General features: G+C 54.0%; 11 protein-coding genes across 11 annotated transcripts; 5 read left to right on the top strand and 6 right to left on the bottom strand.

Annotated features, from left to right (window-relative positions):
• Positions 1 to 495: 495 nt before the first annotated feature.
• Positions 496 to 1,930, top strand: JCM15063_004960 (uncharacterized protein; the record flags this gene model as incomplete). Its single annotated transcript, XM_076676063.1, has 6 exons — positions 496 to 786; positions 852 to 951; positions 1,012 to 1,129; positions 1,213 to 1,375; positions 1,444 to 1,646; positions 1,726 to 1,930. The coding sequence occupies 6 exons, from the start codon at positions 496 to 498 to the stop codon at positions 1,928 to 1,930; spliced, it is 1,080 nt and encodes a 359-aa protein (XP_076536601.1).
• Positions 1,931 to 2,168: 238 nt separating this feature from the next.
• Positions 2,169 to 3,741, bottom strand: LYS12 (homoisocitrate dehydrogenase; the record flags this gene model as incomplete). The annotated part of the gene is made up of 7 exons (XM_076676062.1): positions 2,169 to 2,404; positions 2,490 to 2,563; positions 2,640 to 2,705; positions 2,780 to 2,922; positions 3,008 to 3,172; positions 3,260 to 3,580; positions 3,655 to 3,741. The coding sequence occupies 7 exons, from the start codon at positions 3,739 to 3,741 to the stop codon at positions 2,169 to 2,171; spliced, it is 1,092 nt and encodes a 363-aa protein (XP_076536600.1).
• A 553-nt stretch (positions 3,742 to 4,294) lies between these two features.
• Positions 4,295 to 5,726, bottom strand: PUT7 (Put7p; the record flags this gene model as incomplete). Its single annotated transcript, XM_076676061.1, has 4 exons — positions 4,295 to 4,617; positions 4,699 to 4,774; positions 4,855 to 5,091; positions 5,172 to 5,726. 4 exons carry the CDS (start codon positions 5,724 to 5,726, stop codon positions 4,295 to 4,297), a joined length of 1,191 nt encoding a protein of 396 aa, XP_076536599.1.
• A 311-nt stretch (positions 5,727 to 6,037) lies between these two features.
• On the bottom strand, positions 6,038 to 7,422 carry IBA57 (Iba57p; the record flags this gene model as incomplete). The annotated part of the gene is made up of 4 exons (XM_076676060.1): positions 6,038 to 6,434; positions 6,498 to 6,741; positions 6,792 to 7,131; positions 7,207 to 7,422. 4 exons carry the CDS (start codon positions 7,420 to 7,422, stop codon positions 6,038 to 6,040), a joined length of 1,197 nt encoding a protein of 398 aa, XP_076536598.1.
• A 677-nt stretch (positions 7,423 to 8,099) lies between these two features.
• Positions 8,100 to 9,469, bottom strand: PPX1 (exopolyphosphatase; the record flags this gene model as incomplete). The annotated part of the gene is made up of 2 exons (XM_076676059.1): positions 8,100 to 9,277; positions 9,361 to 9,469. 2 exons carry the CDS (start codon positions 9,467 to 9,469, stop codon positions 8,100 to 8,102), a joined length of 1,287 nt encoding a protein of 428 aa, XP_076536597.1.
• Positions 9,470 to 9,720: 251 nt separating this feature from the next.
• Positions 9,721 to 10,555, top strand: EGD2 (Egd2p; the record flags this gene model as incomplete). The annotated part of the gene is made up of 5 exons (XM_076676058.1): positions 9,721 to 9,814; positions 9,895 to 10,000; positions 10,072 to 10,307; positions 10,378 to 10,419; positions 10,491 to 10,555. The coding sequence occupies 5 exons, from the start codon at positions 9,721 to 9,723 to the stop codon at positions 10,553 to 10,555; spliced, it is 543 nt and encodes a 180-aa protein (XP_076536596.1).
• A 321-nt stretch (positions 10,556 to 10,876) lies between these two features.
• FOL2 (GTP cyclohydrolase I) lies at positions 10,877 to 11,935 on the top strand (the record flags this gene model as incomplete). Its single annotated transcript, XM_076676057.1, has 4 exons — positions 10,877 to 11,321; positions 11,385 to 11,494; positions 11,558 to 11,730; positions 11,812 to 11,935. The coding sequence occupies 4 exons, from the start codon at positions 10,877 to 10,879 to the stop codon at positions 11,933 to 11,935; spliced, it is 852 nt and encodes a 283-aa protein (XP_076536595.1).
• A 483-nt stretch (positions 11,936 to 12,418) lies between these two features.
• Positions 12,419 to 13,281, bottom strand: NIP7 (ribosome biosynthesis protein NIP7; the record flags this gene model as incomplete). The annotated part of the gene is made up of 5 exons (XM_076676056.1): positions 12,419 to 12,433; positions 12,517 to 12,544; positions 12,627 to 12,703; positions 12,774 to 12,908; positions 12,994 to 13,281. 5 exons carry the CDS (start codon positions 13,279 to 13,281, stop codon positions 12,419 to 12,421), a joined length of 543 nt encoding a protein of 180 aa, XP_076536594.1.
• A 371-nt stretch (positions 13,282 to 13,652) lies between these two features.
• PRE5 (proteasome core particle subunit alpha 6) lies at positions 13,653 to 14,925 on the top strand (the record flags this gene model as incomplete). The annotated part of the gene is made up of 5 exons (XM_076676055.1): positions 13,653 to 13,715; positions 13,786 to 13,872; positions 14,001 to 14,193; positions 14,259 to 14,329; positions 14,404 to 14,925. 5 exons carry the CDS (start codon positions 13,653 to 13,655, stop codon positions 14,923 to 14,925), a joined length of 936 nt encoding a protein of 311 aa, XP_076536593.1.
• Positions 14,926 to 15,069: 144 nt separating this feature from the next.
• On the bottom strand, positions 15,070 to 16,512 carry CMG1 (Cmg1p; the record flags this gene model as incomplete). The annotated part of the gene is made up of 5 exons (XM_076676054.1): positions 15,070 to 15,154; positions 15,231 to 15,280; positions 15,352 to 15,932; positions 16,022 to 16,194; positions 16,265 to 16,512. The coding sequence occupies 5 exons, from the start codon at positions 16,510 to 16,512 to the stop codon at positions 15,070 to 15,072; spliced, it is 1,137 nt and encodes a 378-aa protein (XP_076536592.1).
• A 261-nt stretch (positions 16,513 to 16,773) lies between these two features.
• Positions 16,774 to 17,828, top strand: JCM15063_004950 (J domain-containing protein; the record flags this gene model as incomplete). Its single annotated transcript, XM_076676053.1, has 3 exons — positions 16,774 to 16,968; positions 17,043 to 17,654; positions 17,730 to 17,828. 3 exons carry the CDS (start codon positions 16,774 to 16,776, stop codon positions 17,826 to 17,828), a joined length of 906 nt encoding a protein of 301 aa, XP_076536591.1.
• Positions 17,829 to 18,095: the final 267 nt, after the last annotated feature.

Raw genomic sequence — 18,095 nt, 5'->3', positions numbered from 1 at the left:
AACCACTTTTGGAGAGATAGTGAGCTCTAATAGATCAATATTCGTCGACTCTACGATAGCATTGTACCGGAATATCCTATTGGGTATCCTACGGAATGCTGTAACTCCAGAGAGGCGTATTTCCCAAAAGTGGCATGCGATGCAGCCTGCACGCGAGAACGGCCGCGGACCTCGGTTCTCGCATTACACCGCATCGGCTGTTGCACAAGGCCAGACGTCCACCAAGCTCGCAAGAAACCCTTGACAGTATCCGGCAAGGATCGTAGCTTGTCCAGATCAGTTCCTCGCACCCCGCCCGCTTCGCGTTTCGTGGCCTCGAGTCGCATCCTGCTTCGGCGCTTGTAGGTCAAATGGTTCGTAACCGCGCTCTCGACACATGCCTGACAACGAACTCTCTCGATAGCAACCGGCGAATCCTTGTGAGACTGGCACGCATTGCGTTGTCGCCCCATCCGAATTCCGATTCTCCCGACGTCCTTGCCCAATCTGCCCAGCATGTCTACCACGCACTCGAAGCTGCCCTCGAGGGACGGACACGACTTTTCGGCATTCTTCCAGGAGCAGCAACAACAGACTCCGTTCTTCCAGAAACCCATGCCTCAGGTCGAGAGCCTTCGCATGCAACGCAAACCCTCGACTGCGGACCCCGAGACATCTCCAAGCGAACTACCCCTGTGGCGCAGACTCCCGACGTGGGTCCCGATCGTGTGCTGGATCTCGACTTCGAGCTTCGTCATCCTTCAAAACAAGTACATCCTCTCGACGAAAGGCTTCTCGCACCCAGTCGTAAGCCTGGAATTTGTCTGCAAGGCATCTCGAATCATGCTTCTGACGCGGCAATCTTGCGACAGGCCCTCACGACGATTCACCTCCTGTTCCAAACAATCGCAACCCGAGTGTTGCGGCGGTACACCGGTTTGGTCGACAAGGCAAAGGAACTCGAGGCCACCGGTAGGTGCTTGCGCGTTCTCTCATTCGACTTGTGTCAGAGCTCATGACTGTCGATCGCAGGTGCGATGAATCGAGAGGTCTTTATCCGGAAAATTCTGCCAGTTGGCTTCCTTTTCTCGGCCTCTCTCGTCCTGTCCAATTGGGTCTACCTGCGCCTCAGCGTGTCCTTCATTCAAATGTACACTTTTCACCTTGCGTATCGGTTTGACGGCGCTTCTTTGAGCTTGACAAACTGATCAACCGGCTCACTACTCAAAACAGGATCAAGGCGATCACACCTGCATCCGTCATGCTGCTTACGACGGTGTTTGGTATCAAGGAGCTGAACAAGAAATCGCTCGGCATCGTCGGCATCATCTGTTTGGGAGTCATGATCGCCTCGTACGGCGAGATCGATTTCGAACTCATGGGATTCCTCGTTCAAGTAAGGCATCTCCTCTCTGTCTCCCGGAAGTTCGACTTCGGCACTCATACATGACTTGTCTTTTATAGATCCTTGCAATTGTGATCGAGTCGTGTCGACTCGTGCTCGTGCAGATCCTCCTGCAAGGGATGGGACTCGATCCTCTCTCGTCCCTGTACTACTTTGCACCGGTCTGTCTCGCGATCAATGCAGTCATTCTTGTGCCAGTAGAAGGACTCGGAGTGTTTGCCGATGCTGTCGAACTCGTCGGATTACCCACCTTGCTGTTCAAGTGAGTTAACCGCATCTCTTTCTTTGCGTTCTCTCTCTCTCTAAGCTGACTTTGGGCTCGTTATTTCGTTGTGATACAGTGCCTGCGCAACGTTCGCGCTCAACTTGTCGTCCGTGTTCCTGATCGGAGCTGCGAGTGGTCTCGTTTTGACCCTCGCAGGAGTGTTGAAAGACATCTTGTTGGTTTCGGGTTCTTGGGCGCTGCAAGGTGCAACCATCACTTCGATTCAAATCTTCGGGTATGGAATCGCATTGGCAGGATTGGTGTGGTTCAAGATGCAGTAACAAAAGGGAAGCATCAAGGGAATTTTGTTTTCTTTTCGTCCCATAGACGCGACTATTTCTGTTTACTTCCGTTCTGCACGTGCCATTTTTTTTTTCTCGTCTTCGTAAACGTGTCTCTCCATCATCATCAGTCCGGTCTGTCCTGCAATTCTCACTCATGATATCCTCGACGAAAACAAATCGGATGAATTACCGAGAATTTTCATTCTCGTATCCTACGTGACCAAGTTGTACTTTTTTACAGACCCTTGAGGACCGCCTCGGTGACTTCGTCGGTACTGAGTTTGCCTCCGAGGTCAGGAGTGACTTTGCCATCCCGAATCACTTGGTCGACCGCATCATAGATCTTGGCCGCCGGTTCGACGTAGCCCATGAACTCGAGCATGAGGGCGGCCGAACGAATCGAAGCGATCGGGTTCGCGATCGCCGGTACTCGGTCGGCAATGTCGGGAGCGGAACCGTGAACAGGTTCACCTGTTTCGTGTTTCGGAAAACCAGATTTGTTAGGGGAATCCGATCTGAAAAGAGGAGATTGCAGGCAAGGAAAAAGACAGCGTACCCATGATGAACGAGTCACCGACGTTGACAGACGGCACGAGTCCGAGAGAACCGACCAGCGCGGCGGCACCATCCCTGACCACCGTCGGTATTTTACAAAGTTTAGCGCACATCATCTCTTGGGAGATAGAAGGGGAGCAGCAAGACTTACGACACGATGTCACCGTAGAGGTTAGGGCAGACGAGGGTCGAGAGCTTCTCGGGCTCACGGAAGAGACTGTCGCAAACTCTGGGTCAGCGAGACGAAACGCGAAAAGAGTGTGAGACCGCCGAAATTTCGATGCAGCGTACCGGTAGACCAGGGAATCGACAATTTGTTCGTTGACCGAGACATGCGGGTACTCCTGCGCGACGGCTCGAACGGATTCACGGAAAAGTCCGTCCGTGATCGAGAGCACGTTCGACTTGTGCACGATGGTGACTGTCGGTTCTCCCTGTGCACACAAGAACCGGTACCAACGATAATCAGAATCAGATTTTGTTTCTTCTTCGGCGCGAGAAACCAGTGGATCGACTCACGACCCATCCGTACGATCCACCACGTTGCTTCTTGACCTCGGCGGCGGCGAGGGCAATCTCGAATGCCATGCGACCAATGCGAGTCGAGGCGCGCTCCGAGATCTGACGGGTCGCACGAGCTACCCGACCAGCGGGAGTCTCTTCAATCTGTTCCTGCTTGACATACTGTCGACAAAGGAAACCGAATACAAGGGATCTCAGTTTGAAACGAAAACAGCAAGTGCCGAAGAAAGGAGAGAAAAGGAGACTGACCAAGCATTCGGTGTTCTCTCGAACGATCGTCATGTCGACCATGCGCGGGTCGTGACCTTCGACACTCTTGACCGGACGCACGTTCGCGTACAGGTCCATCTCCTTGCGCAGTGCGACGATCGGCGAACTGTATCCAGCAACCTTGTGACTCGGACTCGAGACGGCACCAAACATGGCGCCGGTGCACTCCTTCTTGAGCGTCTCGACGGTCGAAGGCGGCAGGGCGGTACCGGTCTTCTCAAAGTGTTCAAACCCAGCGTCGAGCGGGATGAAACTCGGCTTGGGGATACCAGCAACGTTCTCGAGCACGCGTTGAGCAGCCTAGCGTCCATCGTTCGAAGAGACGAGGTCAGTCTACGAGATTCGCAAAAGGTTCAACGAAAGGTGAGATTTACGGGGAGGACTTGACGACCGATACCGTCTCCAGCGATCATACCGATTCGGAGGGTCTTGCCCGCTTCCCGGAGTGCTTGCATGGCCATGTTCGTAGAATGTAGATCTGATCGAGCGAAGACGGTAATGTCAGTTGTTGGAGTCGTTCGGCAAGAGTCGCACGCAAGTGGGAGCATTCCTTCAGACCCCGCTCGGTCACGATGGGACTGCCCAGCGAATGATCCGAGAAGCCTATCCGAAGCTGCGCTCGTGGGTTGCACACTGGAACGACGCAACTTACCGACTCGTGCGAGGGATAAAGATCAAGATGAAATTCCCGAGTCAAGTTCGCGTGCTCGCAACGTCGACATAGCCTCTCTTCTGCCTGTTCCGCGAAATACATTCCGACACGGCACTATTGGAAGACATTTTAAGCGAACAGCGACTCTTGCATAGCCATTCTCTCACTGCGCCGAAACAGAAACTGGTGCTTGGTCACGTGCTGCTCGGCACGGGACCCGAGCGCGCATGACCCCGTTCCCTTTGCTCAACTACGTCCAAAACGACTGCGCAGAGAAACCATGATATTGGATGACAACGTTGGCAGAGTCCAAGCGAGCGAGAGTCGACCGTCGATACAATGCTCTATTCAAACAGACCATCTCATTCTTCTTGTTCTCCCAGTCTCTTGCCTGCAACACTCGTAGCAGCTGGTGGCGAAGGCACACTCGGTGTCAAGATTGGAGACGATGATCCCCAGAAACTCCATCCTCCCGGTTGTGAACCCTGACCAACTGTTCCCGGTGCATGCGGGCCAGCCGTCGCGACATCGACCGCTTCCTCGTGAGGATCAGGTTTGACTCCGAGTTCTTCGATACTCGGCACGGGTTTGTCGGGTTTTGTCGCTTTCGATTTCGAGGCTGAGGACGACGAGAAGTATGCGACGACCGACACGACCACGATCACGATCGCAGTCATGACTCGTCCTGGTGTGGACATTTTCCAATCAATACGTTTCTGTTCATGCTGAGCGGATGCAAGAGAGGCGCAAGGGTCGCAAAACGTACGAGTGGAAATCCACTTGGTCGCTTCAATCTCGGTCCTGACTTCTCCAAGCAAGATGGTAAACTTGCTGTTCAGATCCTACATTGATCCCAGCGTACGAGTTCGCACCATCAGCTTGGAAGACCACAAGACGGAGACGGGACGAGGTGCAAACGAACCATGATTTTCATTTCGAGTCCTTGCAATTCAGTTCCAGTTTCTTCCTTGCGTGCGTTCATCTCCAACTGAATGTCGGACCTCAACCGCTGCATGTCTTCCTTCATCTTTTGTTCGACTCCGTCAGACTCGCGTTGTAACGAGGCGGTCAACGACTTGAGCGTGATCGAATCGGCTCGCGATTTGACTTGCGATCCAGTTCTCAACTCGTTCAACGCAGCTGAGAACAGGTACGCTTCCTGTATGCTCGCATTCGTGTGTGTCAATGTGACATGACAAAGAAAGCGGGGACTTTCGGTACTGCTGAATACAGGCTCACGTTCTCGAGATCTTGTTTCGACAAGAGGTCATCACGAATACGTTCCTCACGGTTCAGGATCAACGATTTGAGCAAACTGCTCAAAACTTTTGCCGTGTCGCGTTTGACCTCTTGTTGTTCGAGTTGACGAATGAACCGATGAGTCGAGAACGGGATTCGGGGCAAGTGGAACGGATGCGTGTGCAGTGGAGGTAACCCCGTGTACGGAGCGGATTGATCGAGTACGATACTGTCTGGGCTCGCTTCGTTTGTAGACTGTTCGTGGCTGTTGGTGCTCGAAGCAGACTGGGAGGAAGGGACGACGGCGGGTTCGTCGCCTCCTTCGACTGCGGATGACGCCGAGGAAGATGCGTCTTCGATGAACTGCAGTCGATCTCGTGGACGCAGTTTGGTCTGAGGAGTTGGTGTGGTTAGCTTGGAACCGTGACTGTCTTGGGTTGCAGCCAAGGTCGCGCGAGTTGGAGTGAACGCGCTGGGTACAGCTGACGAGGGTGAAGCGGTTCGGGTCGAGGTGAAGATTGGTCTCCACTGAGTACGAGTGATGAATGATCGCATCCTCGCTGCGGTGTCGTGTCTGGTACGAGGATATAGATGTGCGGTGCCAGATGTCACAAGTCGAGGCCGTAGGCGTCGCTGACCGGTCGCCTCGGCGGTGTTCAAGTAGCAGAAAGGAGACTGATGGGACTCGAGGCGTCGAGGAATTGGCCGTATGCGGAAAAAGGACGGATTCGAGGAGTGACGGAATCCCAAGGCATGTGAATCATCGCGCGACAATATTGTCGCGACTAATAATCGAGTTCTCGTTTTCGGACTGCAAAATTCTCTCTGTGTGGTTCTGAGAAAGACAGCTGGATGCAAACTTGATTTCATGCACCCGCAGATTTTCGAATCTCGTCTTCTTCAAGTTTGAATTCGACCCATTCGCTCATCCACGCTCGCGCATACCAGGGTCCAGCGTCATCGTGTTCAGAGTCCTCGGGCACCTCGTTCTCTGGTGATGGAGGTGGAGGTGACACAAGGAACGTCTGGTCGAGACTGTCGATCTTGACTGAACCAAATCCGACCGTCATGGTGGACCCCGAAGGCGAAGCGAGCGGTAGCGTCGACCCGAGTTTCCCGGCAGGTCGCGTCCTTCCGGTCGGTTTCGACAATGAAGAAGGTACTGGAGTCAAAGTTGAACCTGGAGGTGGAGTCGGGAACAGGTTTGGAGATGGAATCAACGTCGAAATGTCGCTCGTCGTCGGCAAGAAATTTGATGGAGGTCTGCAAAACGAATTCGGGCGGAGTTAGTTGAGCACAGTCGACTGACGAGAGGATATGCCGTACACTTCGCCTTCTCGGAAGAGCCTCAACTGCACGCCACGTTTCCTGACGACCCCTTTGAAGTAGGTGCGCGCGGTGAGTTCCTGACCGACGTAGCATCCTTTCTTGTAGTCGATTCCATGCATCAAGTCGACATTCGCTTCGAGCGGCAACGCCGGGAAGTCTCGAGGATTCTCTGGTACCGAGAAGCGTAACCGGTGCACATGGTAATGCGCTTCACTCGCCTCGGCGAATAACTCGCTCGGAACTGTTTCGCATGAAAGAAAGAATGGCAAGTTTTCGCGTCAGCAGCATGACCTTTGATCGATTTGAGGTAATTGATAAGGTACGGACACGAGTGCTCGCGCTTGATGACCCCACGGTAGCCCAACCCAAACACTCTCGGGTCGAGAGGGATTCCTTGTGCGTCGATCCACTGCTCCGCCGCAACGACTGTCTCGTCGGCTTGGGTTCCAGGGTTCTTCCACACTTGTACAAGCTCGTGCTCGCCGTCAGGCAGGGCGAGTTTGAGCTTCGAGCGCAGGATGTGACGTTTGAGGTACTGGCGCAATCGGGCAGTCTGTTCCGCGGGATGATCAAGCCAAAAATCATTGTCCTCGATTCGTCGGTGCAGGAAAATGTCCGACATGTACCGTCCCTAGGTGAATCGACAGACAAGGGGGTTCAGGATCCGAAAGTGGAGGAAGCGAGTCGTGAAATTCTGGGTACTGACATCGGCTTGCAACAGGGCAGCGTAGATGGACGGCTCGACTTGTAGTTTGCGCACGTCGTTCGAGACGAGTCCTTGGAGGAACTTGGTCGAGTCTGGACCTCGGACCGACAGGAGCGCACGAGAGGCGAGGCGAGCGTACGAGTAGGGCGCCGCAGATGCCGCGGTCGAGAGCGACCTCACTGATCCTGAACTGGCGTTTCGTATCCGTAATAACATCGCAACGAGAGGAGAATGACGGAATCAAGAGACGATAGGCGCGATGTTGAGTTAGCGATTACATCGTTCTCCCTCTCACTTTCAACGATCGACCCTCATACATGTCGTGCTCAGGCGTGAGGGAAGCATTGGCAGAGTGTATCCTCAAGTCGGATTGCGTGCTGCGGTCCGAACCAGCCCGCACACCGCAAGACTGCCTCAAGCATCATGTCGACGAATTGCCCGAAGAGTGCCAGTTGCTGCGCAAGTCGTTCTTCGAATGCAAGAAGGGAATGGCAAGTCTTGCTCTCGAGGAGTCTCTCCCGCGCCGTCCACGAGGAATGCTAACGCTCGAAATTACTGCCTCGCAGTTGGACATGAGGTAAAGCAGTCCCTCTTTCATCGATTGTCCTTGATGTATGCACGTGCTGAAGTGTCGGACACATAGGAAACGATTCCGGGGGAACGAACCGGCGCAGTTCAAATCGACGGGCAAAGAAGGACTCGGAGAAGGCGCGAAAATATAGCTTTCGATTCTTTCTCTCGGTCGAATCTCTCACGCATCAGCCTTTTGGGTCACGCTGTGGAAACGCTCGCAGCAAGTCCTGTAGCTCCTCCCGCATTCCCTGTTGTAACAACATTTCGCCTCTTTCGCTCGCGTTCTTTTCATATGCAAGACAAGCAATTCGTTTCGTTTCTCACTGCAGGGCACCCTCGACAAGATCTTTTACGATCGGTGCGACCTGTTTCCTCGTCGCCTTCGTGTTGTGCTGTTGCCAAACCTTCCACTGCATGTTGGCCTCCCCCTGGACTCGTCCATGATCGATCCCTCCAAAATCGTCAATCCCTTTCCAGGTTCTCAAATCGAGACTCTCCTGTCGATTGAGTGCGTCCAACACGTCGTCGAACCGTGCGTCGCGAGTGACGACGAGCAACTCTCTGCGATGTTTTGAATCGCCCGTCTTGTGTTTGACGTGGGTGTAACTCGTCAACACTCCCGCGAGTGCCAACCCTCTCTCGTCCATCCACCGTTCGACCTCGCGCACGAGCCCTTCAATCTGATGTCCCCGTTCAAAGGTTTCGTCCATCAACCACACTTCGAGTCCGAGGGGGACGGTCGACAAGCCGTACTTGACGAGACGACCTGCCGCATCAGTCGCGACGTACTGTTTGTAGTCGCGTCTCAACAAGTCTCGACTGTTCATCCCTTGAACGTTCTCCTTCAACTGTAACAACCGATCGGCCCTTGAACTCAACTCTTCTTGGAGAGATTCGACATTGAGCGAGTTCGACTCGGAGTTGGGGTCGAGTTGAGCTCGTAACAAGGTGACGGCTTTGGTATCAGTGTCGGTCGTCTTGCCTCCTTTCGAACTCGGTTTCAATCGAGTATCGATCAAAATCGCATCGAGCAACAGGTTGGCCAATTGGCGAACCGCAGGTGTGTTGTCAGGGCCAAAGGTGGTCGTGTTTGAAGCGAGAAAGTGAGTCGTGACGAGACTCGCGCAAGAACCTGTCGGTTCGATCACGCGGGGACGTGCGTACTCGTGTTGGTGCTCGTCGACATGATGATCGATGACGGCAATCACTCGATCCGAGTCAGCGTCGTCTTTGTCGGCATCGGCAAACATGGGGAGGAGCGAGTTGTGATCGACGAGGACAAACTCGATATTGTTTGTTGAAGGGGGCGAAGGGAGGTCGTCGATCGTGAGGAGCGATCCGAGCTCGATGGATGCATCGGACAGGGACGCGAGGTTCTCGGGTCGGAGGGAGAGGTCGGCTCGAGGAGTGAGCTGGAGCGGGACAAATTTGCGAGGTGGGGTCGTGGTCACCGAGGCAAAGTAGGCGTATGCGATCGACGACGCGAGCGAATCGAGGTCTGAAGAATCGATTCGGGTCAGTGCTCACTCTGCCACAGCGAGGCGAGCTTGACAAGAACGCGAGGAGGGATGTGGTGCGCACCTCCGGCTTCGTTGCCCATGACCACGACCCATGCGTCTTCGGAGTTGCGTCCGAGAAAGTCGGATCGCGTGTCACGAAGGTACTGGTCGAGCGTGGCAGTGTCCGACATGGTAGCGAGGTGGGCAGGACGCGGGAGCAACGGATCCGAGTACGCGGGAGACGACGAGATGAGCTCGAACACAGAGACAGAAACGACGATTGACCCTAACGCGAGACACAGCGAGAGCCACACACGAGCTGGATCCAGCGTAACTAGGCCCAAGTGAGAGCTAGGGCGAGCGAAATGCGAGGTGAACCGCGAATCCTCAGTCCTGTCGACGGATCGCTCTTGCGCTCTCACCCTACTCGCATCCTATCAGAATGTCGCTCGAAGAACTCTCCAACGATCTCGCCGCGTCGCAGTTGACCGACCAAACCTCGACCCTCGGTCGCTCGGAGCTCAAGGCGCGCAAGGGTGAGCAGCGATCAACCTCATCACATCGCACGTCGACCTCGTAGCGCAGATCGCTGACCTCTTGATCGCATGAAACACAGCGCTGAGCAAGCTCGGTCTCAAGAAGATCGAGGGCGTCTCGCGTGTCGTCATGAAGCGTCCCAAGGGTGTCCTGTTCGCCATCTCGAACCCCGAGGTGTTCAAGTCGTCAGTCTTGCCCTCTCCCTCTCTCGCGCGCCCCTACGCTGTCTGACCATTTTCTTCTGCTCAATCAATAGTCCTGGATCCGAGTGCTACATCGTGTTCGGAGAGGGCAAGAACGAGGACGCCGTTGCTGGTTTCCCTCCGATCCAAACCGTGCCGCAATCGGGTGCCGGAGCTGCTGGATCCGCTTCCGAGTCGGAGTCGCGTCAAGCTGCCGAGGCTGCCAGGCAAGCGAAGCAGGCCAAGGCCCTCGCTGAAGCCCGAGGCGAGAAGCAACCTGCGACCGAGACCAAGGTCGAAGACTCTGACAGTAAGTCCCTCTCGTGCTTGCCCTCATCGGCTATATCCACGGTAGTGGCTCACCCGTTCTGGCTACGCAGTCGCGCTCGTTCAATCTCAAGCCAACTGCTCGCGGGAAAAGGGTTAGTCGTTACATTTCGTGGTGCTCAAGTCTGATCTCGCCAAGCTGACTCGGTTCCTTGAAACAAATCAGCCATCGAGGCGATCAAATCTGCTGATGGAGACATTGTGCAAGCGATCATGGACGCCAAGGCCTAAAAGAGGTCACGCACTCGCAAAAAATATAATGAGCTTTTTTACAGTCTGATTGCGGAATTAGAAGAGAGAGTGCCTTTATATGACTGAGAGTCTCGACAGATGTACCAAGCGGGAAGAACGACAGGGGTTTAGAGGGAGAGAAAAAGAAAAAGAGTCAATCATTTTGGACAGGGGCTTTTGAACTGCGCGGGGAGAGATGAGAGAAAAGAAATTATAGCTCCACACACCTCTATCCGCCCTCTGTTCAAGTGACACAAGTGTACAAGCGAGATGAGCGACCTTGACAACGATCGAACTTCCACGCATCAGATCCCGCTGCACATGCCTCAAGCCTCTTCTCCCCTCAAATCCGAACTCGTCTCGTCTCACTCGCCTCCATCGGATGCGCACGCTTCGACCTCGACAGCAGCAGTGATCGATCCTGTCGCCCAATCGCAAGAGGACGAACGACTCGAATTGCAAGGGTTCCGCACGTTGGCGCTCGAACACAAACAGGCACACTCGTTCGAACCGTTCGTCGGATCTCGAGTCGGGAGTCCGATCCCAGACCAACATGGACTCGGGTGGCCGGGCAAAGGGACTCTCGCGAGGTTGAACTCGACCGAACAGGAAAAAGCAGAACGACAGGCGAAACTCGCTCAGGCGGTCAAAACCGTCCTCGAGTGCATCGGAGAAGACCCGGATCGTGACGGATTGCTCAAGACGCCCGAACGGTACGCAAAGGCGCTCTTGTGGATGACGAAAGGATACGAGGAGAGGTTACCAGGTACGACTTTCTTCGCATCCTTTTGCCGGGCGATCCTTGACGCCGACACAACTCGCGCCGCAGATGTCATTGGGAACGCCATCTTTGCCGAGGACCACGAAGAAATGGTCATTGTCCGGGACATTGACATCTTTTCCCTGTGCGAACACCACCTCGTTCCCTTCTCGGGCAAAGTCAGTACTTTCCTTGCTCGCTCTCCTCTACATTTCTGTCGATGAACCCCCTTCTTGTTATAGGTCTCGATCGGATACATCCCGAACAAGTTTGTGTTGGGATTGTCGAAACTTGCCAGGATCGCCGAAACGTTCTCAAGGCGGCTACAGGTTCAGGAACGGTTGACAAAGCAGATCGCAACTGCGATCGACGAGGCCATTCGACCTATGGGAGTTGCGGTTGTGATCGAAGCCACGTATGTCCAAGTATCGTTTTTCCTCACGAACCGCAGATTCGCACTGAACCTGGTCCCGAGTCGTGCTTTTCTCCCGTCCAGACATCATTGTATGACGATGAGAGGTGTACAGAAACCGGGAGCTGCTACCATCACGAGCTCCATGCTGGGAGCGTTCAGGAGGAGCGACAAGACTCGAGCCGAGTTCATGAGTCTCATTCGGTAACATTTTATTTTTTTCTCTGCTTGAGTGACTTTTGTCGATTTCGAATTCCAACTGACGAGAAACAAACTCTCGTTCGTATAGTAGCTCACAACGATGAGCTTTACCAACCCTCTTCGCGTTCAACCGAAAAATCAATATATCTCTGTCTCTCCCAAATACCCACCTTTCGTCTGTCGGCATCGTTCAACCCATGTTGCATAAACAAACTTCAACCTCTTTTGTTTTTTTCTCTCCATCTCTGTCTTGCTTCAATCCTGGTTCACGAGACCCGAGTGGAAATCGCAAAAGTCCGTGTTCTCTCATCCAAGCTCATTCAGCTGTACTTGACTCTTCTCACTTGGCAAAAGTGTCTCGAGAGGAGTCGTAGTCTGGTGAGAAACTTTGGGCGTTTCTCGCGAGGTGATGCTACAACATGAATACAGTGGTGATCTAAAACGTCAAGAACCCTCGAAATGGGGGAATGTCGATCGTGTCGTCGTCGTTTTAGAAGAGAGTGTCCTGTAGTTCAAGGAGAACAACAGGGTGTGAGTCAGAACAGCTGATGAAAAGGTATAGGCAAGATTTCGCAAAAGGGAACGAACCTCGTCTCGCAAGTACTCTCCAACATCACTAGTTTGAAGCGATAATTTTCAACAAAGAACGAATTAGGTATTGTCAAGGGTAAGGAAAGGATGAAAGGAGGAAGGCTCACGCTTGGTTGAAGACGATGATAGCGGTAGGATCCGTCTTTCTTGTATCGATTGTACTCCTAGCGGTGACTCCAAAGCCCTGGTAGCCACACGTCGCCATTGAGAAATCAGATTATGTCCGCCTTCAAGCAAGTAGGAAGGGAACGCACGAGCGGAATGTCGTTCATCGAGTAGACCACCACTCCCTGGTGTTCCATGATGTCTTCGGTCGTCTTGCCAACGTGAGCCTTGACGACGTGGTTGCCGTACAGGAACGGCATCTCTCCGTTCGACTTGATCCAAACCTAGAGACATAGCAGCGAGGCGAGAACTTGCAAGTGAGCGAACGAGAACCCTTCGGGACAAGAAGCGACAACAGAGTCAACGTACCTTGTGCTTGGCGTACCTACCCATGAGGTCCAACGCAGTGACGTGCAACCTGAATTTCTCCGTCTTGCTGAACTTGCCGAGGCACACTCCGAGACTGATCAAGTTGACCCTCGGTACGCTCACAGCTTGTCGGATCATCGCCTCGCGGACATAGTACACCCTCGAACGGTGAAGACGAAACACGTGAGGGTCTTCAGGGGTGTCGACGAGGTGCACGAGGTTCGAACCGAGGTAGTTGGCCAACTTGGAGAAGAGCGTTTTCGTTTCCGTTTCAGTCAGAGGACGCATCGTGAGTTCTTCTGACAGGTTGACAAGCGTCAATGATCTGTGCGAGCTGCTAGTCGAGAGAGCGAACCCTTACAAGGAGTGTCGAGCGGTGGGGCGAGCGATATCGAGTCCTGAGACAGCACCGGAGTCGAGATGAAGAAAACTTGCGGCGGCGGCTCTCGCCCGACAGGGGTTACTTGGCAATATCAACATGTCGCTCGACCCCTCCAGATGGCGCTGATTGGACCTCGCATGGCTCAGTTTGTCTACTACGACAGTGCCGGGGCTATCAACTGATACAAGACAGAGTGTCTCAGAATTTGTTGCGACTCGCGCGTTCGCTTGTGCACTCGCACCTGATCTAAGCTCTCGCCCTCACTCCGCGCGTCAGCATGCACCGCAACTCGTACGACAACGACAACTCGACGTTCTCGCCTCAGGGTCGACTGCATCAGGTACGTCGGGTCTCGGGTGAGCGCGAGATGAGAGCAACGCTCGCTCATGACGCGGCTCGTTCTCGCACAGGTCGAGTACGCCCTCGAAGCCGTCAAGCAAGGTTCGGCGTGTGTTGGATTACGGTCAGACACCCATGCGATCCTCCTCGGACTCAAGGTAAGCAGTCCCTCCTCATCGCTCGTTTCCGTGGGCGTCACCCGCCCATCTCTCTGCCTGCACTCGCTCCCTCGCGCTCGCTTCCTCCGTGACGGGTCTCTAACCGCATCTTGATGATATTGGGGTAGCGCTCGACCGGTGAACTTGCAAGCTACCAGAAGAAGCTGATCAGGATCGATGACCACCTGGGCATCGCCATTGCCGGCCTCACCTCGGATGCGCGCGTCTTGAGCAACTTTATGCGCACCCAAGCCATGAGTTCGAGGATGTTGTACAATCGACCTCTGCCCGTCAGCAGGATCGTCGGTGCAATCGCAGACAGTTCGTTTCCTACCTACTTTCACCCACTCTCTGTGAGTCGCTCGACTAATCTTCCCATCGAGCAGAGGCACAAATCAACACTCAACACTACGGTCATCGCCCGTACGGGGTTGGACTGCTCGTGGCCGGATACGATGTAAGGAATTGGCTTTTCCCACCCTTCCGAGGTCTCCATCTGGGCTAATCCCCCTTTCGTGCGCTCGTAACCAGGACAAGGGACCTCATTTGTACGAGTTCTCACCTTCGGGCAACTGTCTCGAGTACTACGCCATGTCGATCGGAGCGCGTTCGCAATCGGCGAAAACGTACCTCGAATCTCACTACGACTCGTTCCCGCAAGCTTCACTCGAAGACTTGATCCGACACGGACTGCACGCCTTGCGGGACACGCTGCAACAGGACAAGGAGTTGACCGTCGAGAACACTTCGTTGGGAATCGTCGGATTGGGCAAACCGTCGTCGTCGTCGTCAACGACACCAGGGGCGAAAGCGATCGACAGCGAGAGTGGAGGAGCCCCGAGTGCAGTTGGAGAACAACTTGGAACGGCGACGAAACAAGAACAAGAACAATTCTTCAAGTTCACGATCGTCGAGGGGGACGACCTGAAACAGTACCTCGACTCGATGACCCCGAAAGACGAGGACGAGTCGGCACCATCTGGAGCAGCCGAGGGTTCTGCTCCAGTAGCAAGTGAAGGAGGTGGAACAGGCGAACAGATGCAAACGGATTGAAGTGCGGCTGTAGCAAATCACTGAAGAAAGTAAATTCATTCCGAGCCGTATCTCTCTTGTGCTTCCTTCTCATCAGGAAGAATCTTTTCCTTGGGCGCTGATTGCATTACAACAACAATAATGACATTAATGGTCGAGAGGAACCTAGTGGTCGTCTTCTTCGGTACCAGGACAGTTTTCTGCAAGGTCCTGCGCGTCATTGTACTGACAACCGCAGTAGAAGCAGTAACTGTAGAAACGATTGTTTCCCGAGAGGGTCAGTAGCGATCGATAAACCCGCACAGCAGAGAGCGGAATTCGCTCACTGGTAATGATTCCGAAGATACGAGAGTGTGAGTGCCAATCGGGTGCTGATCTGTGATTCGGAAGCGCAAGGCATCAGGGGTGACGCTCAAATGCTCTGAACGAGATAGAGAAAAGACTTGCATCGAACGCAAACCATTCTGCTTGTTCCTGCTCCAACGACCCTCGCGCCGCTTTGCGCTCTGCCCGTTCGAGTTGCCTCTGTTGTTCGAGTTGACGCTCTCGTTCCTGCTCCTCTTCTTCGTTGTCGACAACGGTATCGCTCTTGCCTCGGAGGTAATCCAACTCGCTCTGTTCTCGTCTCTGCTCCTGGCCACGTCCATCTCGGCGAGTCCCGCCTTGACCCTCGTTTTCGTCGTCATCATCACTACTGGCCTCGATTTCCTTGTCCAATCGCGCAAACAAACGTTTGTTGCGGAACTCGTTCACTTCCGGATCGCTCCCATGGTCGTCTGGATCATGCCACATCGGGTTCTCGTCCACTCCGTTGCGGCGATCGAGTTCCTCGAGGGTCCTGCGCAACGATTTGAGGATCCCAAACGCGCGTTTCGAATCGATCGTCGCACGGACGTGAGTCAGGAATCGATCGAGGTCGGGCAAAGGGGTCGAATCGATCGAGTGTATTCCTCCAGTAGCTTCAGTACTCGCGGTCGAAGGGATCACGCGAGGTTTCACTGGTTGAGCGATCCCAAGTCCAGTACGACCTGAACACGCGGAGTTTCGGAATTACAGGCTCGGTTAGTGTCGAAACGATTTCTCTCGGTTTTGGTAAGGAAAACCCCTCGACACGAACCTATCCTCATCTGGAACTTGATTGGTTCAGTTCGCGGTTCCTGTGTCGCGGCACTGGTACTGGCAGTAGCAGGAGTCGAAGTGGGTGCGAACGAAGCTCTTGCGAAGCCTGAACTAGGAGGATTCGATGTTGGTTGTTTTCCGAGTGCCTCTCCCGGTTTGAACCCCATAGCTCTGTTGCGGAAAATCCACGAATCAGGCTGGGCTCTCCTTAGCGTCCGAGGGAGAGAGAGAGGAAGCTGACTTCATCATGTTGAGCGCTTTGTTCGTGTCGGCGATTCCATCACGGTGGGCCTTGTCGACCAAGTTGTCCGCGAGGGCGTGATCTCGTGCTTCCTCCTCGAGTTGCTTGCGCGATCTGGTACGACCTTTGCGTTCCGATTCAATCTTCTGTCGCTTGCGCCGCTCGACGTACGACAGGTCCTCTTGCGCTGTGATTGGCACGTCTACCAGGAAACGCGGATCGTCAAAGTCGGGCTCGGAGTCAGACATGGTAGCGCGCGCGGCGACGAGATTTAGAGATTAGGATGAAAGCGATCACTGCGACAAGCCCAGCGTCATCATGGCTCGGCAAATCAGGCTCGCTTGTACCAATACGATCAGACGATAGTACAATTCTGTGTTCAGTCACGTCAAGGCAAAAATTTCGTCTGAGGAAATCGAGATGGCAGATCTAGAGAGTTGACGTCGCGTTTGATCGTCGCTGGTTTCCAGCTTGCCTCGCACCCGAAAGTTCTCCTCCCGATCGCAATCATGCTGTCGACTCCTACTAGCGCCTGGTTGCGCTCGTCTGCGAGTCGGATCGGATCGGTACTCCCGCCGACATCGACGATGCGATTCGCACGAACGTACGCTGCGCCGTCCGTCTCAGCAGATCAGGATCACTACACGAACCTCGGGATCCCTCCCAACGCGACTCGCAAACAGATTCGAGACAAGTTCTACGAAGTGAGTTCCCTCGCTCTCAAGCTCGTCTTGGCTCCCCGAAATCTGTACGATCACAAACCGTTTCCATTGAATAGCTGTCTCGCAAGTACCATCCGGATGCACCTTCGACTTCGTCAATGACTCCCGAGGAACGTACCCAAACGTTCCAACAACTGTCGCAATCGTACTCGGTTTTGTCAGATCCCGCCTTGCGCAAATCTTACGATCTCTCCCGGGGAGGAGGGGGAGCAGGTGGACCGGGTCACCATCGAGGTCGAAGTCGACATCATGCAGGGTACACGAGAGGGAGTGGAGGGATGGGATACGCTCCGGGCAACTACGGTTCGAATTCGACAAACGACGAACGACGCCAAAGCGCAAATTACGCTTGGCAACATCCTCAACGTGGGAGAGCTGGTGCGAATTCTCAACAGCAACAATACGAGCAAGCTGCAAACTCGAGACCGGATCCGTTTGCACAACGCAGTACGACTTCGGATGATCACCTCGAACGGTTCGCGAAACGGGCGAGGATGAGACACGAACAAACGATGAAACGTGCGAGCGCACATTTGAACAAGGCGGGACAGACGTCCAACATGGCGGCAGACAGTCACTACCGGGCTGGGACCGCCGTCTTTGGCGCTGCGAAAGCCGAGGAAGAGAGTCGACTCATCAACGACTCGAGTACGAAACGTAGCTCGCAGGTACATTCTCTCTTTCCCACTCGTCTTCTTGGTCCTGCTTGAATTGAACAACCTTGCGTGCGACTTGAAAAATAGGTACTCTTTGTCTTTGGATCCGTGTTTGTCCTCGCGTGGTTGTTCAGCGGTGGACACAACCGACATGAATCCTCGAACAACTCGAGACGTCGAACTTGAGGCTCCGGAACAAGACAGGGAACACAAGGGAAAAGCGATCGATTCCTCGCTGGCTAAAATTCAGCCTTTTCAACGGAATTAGGTCATGCCATCTTCTAGATAGACGACTGTCTCGCAAAGTCAACCTTCAGCGAGGCGATGACGATCGAACCGAGTGCATATATATTACCGAACAAACAAGTCAAGAAAAACCACGAGAGAAGCAGAAAAAGGAAGATGGTATGTTCATGGCGTGAGAGGGAAGGTGGCTCAGGATCAACCTGTTTC

The sequence above is a fragment of the Sporobolomyces koalae genome (genome assembly GCF_050403365.1).
Source record: "Sporobolomyces koalae JCM15063 DNA, S_koalae_JCM15063T_v1_ctg3, whole genome shotgun sequence".
Taxonomy (NCBI): domain Eukaryota; kingdom Fungi; phylum Basidiomycota; class Microbotryomycetes; order Sporidiobolales; family Sporidiobolaceae; genus Sporobolomyces; species Sporobolomyces koalae.
Note: the sequence above shows the minus strand (reverse complement) of the source record. Positions and strands in the feature narration are given on the sequence as shown.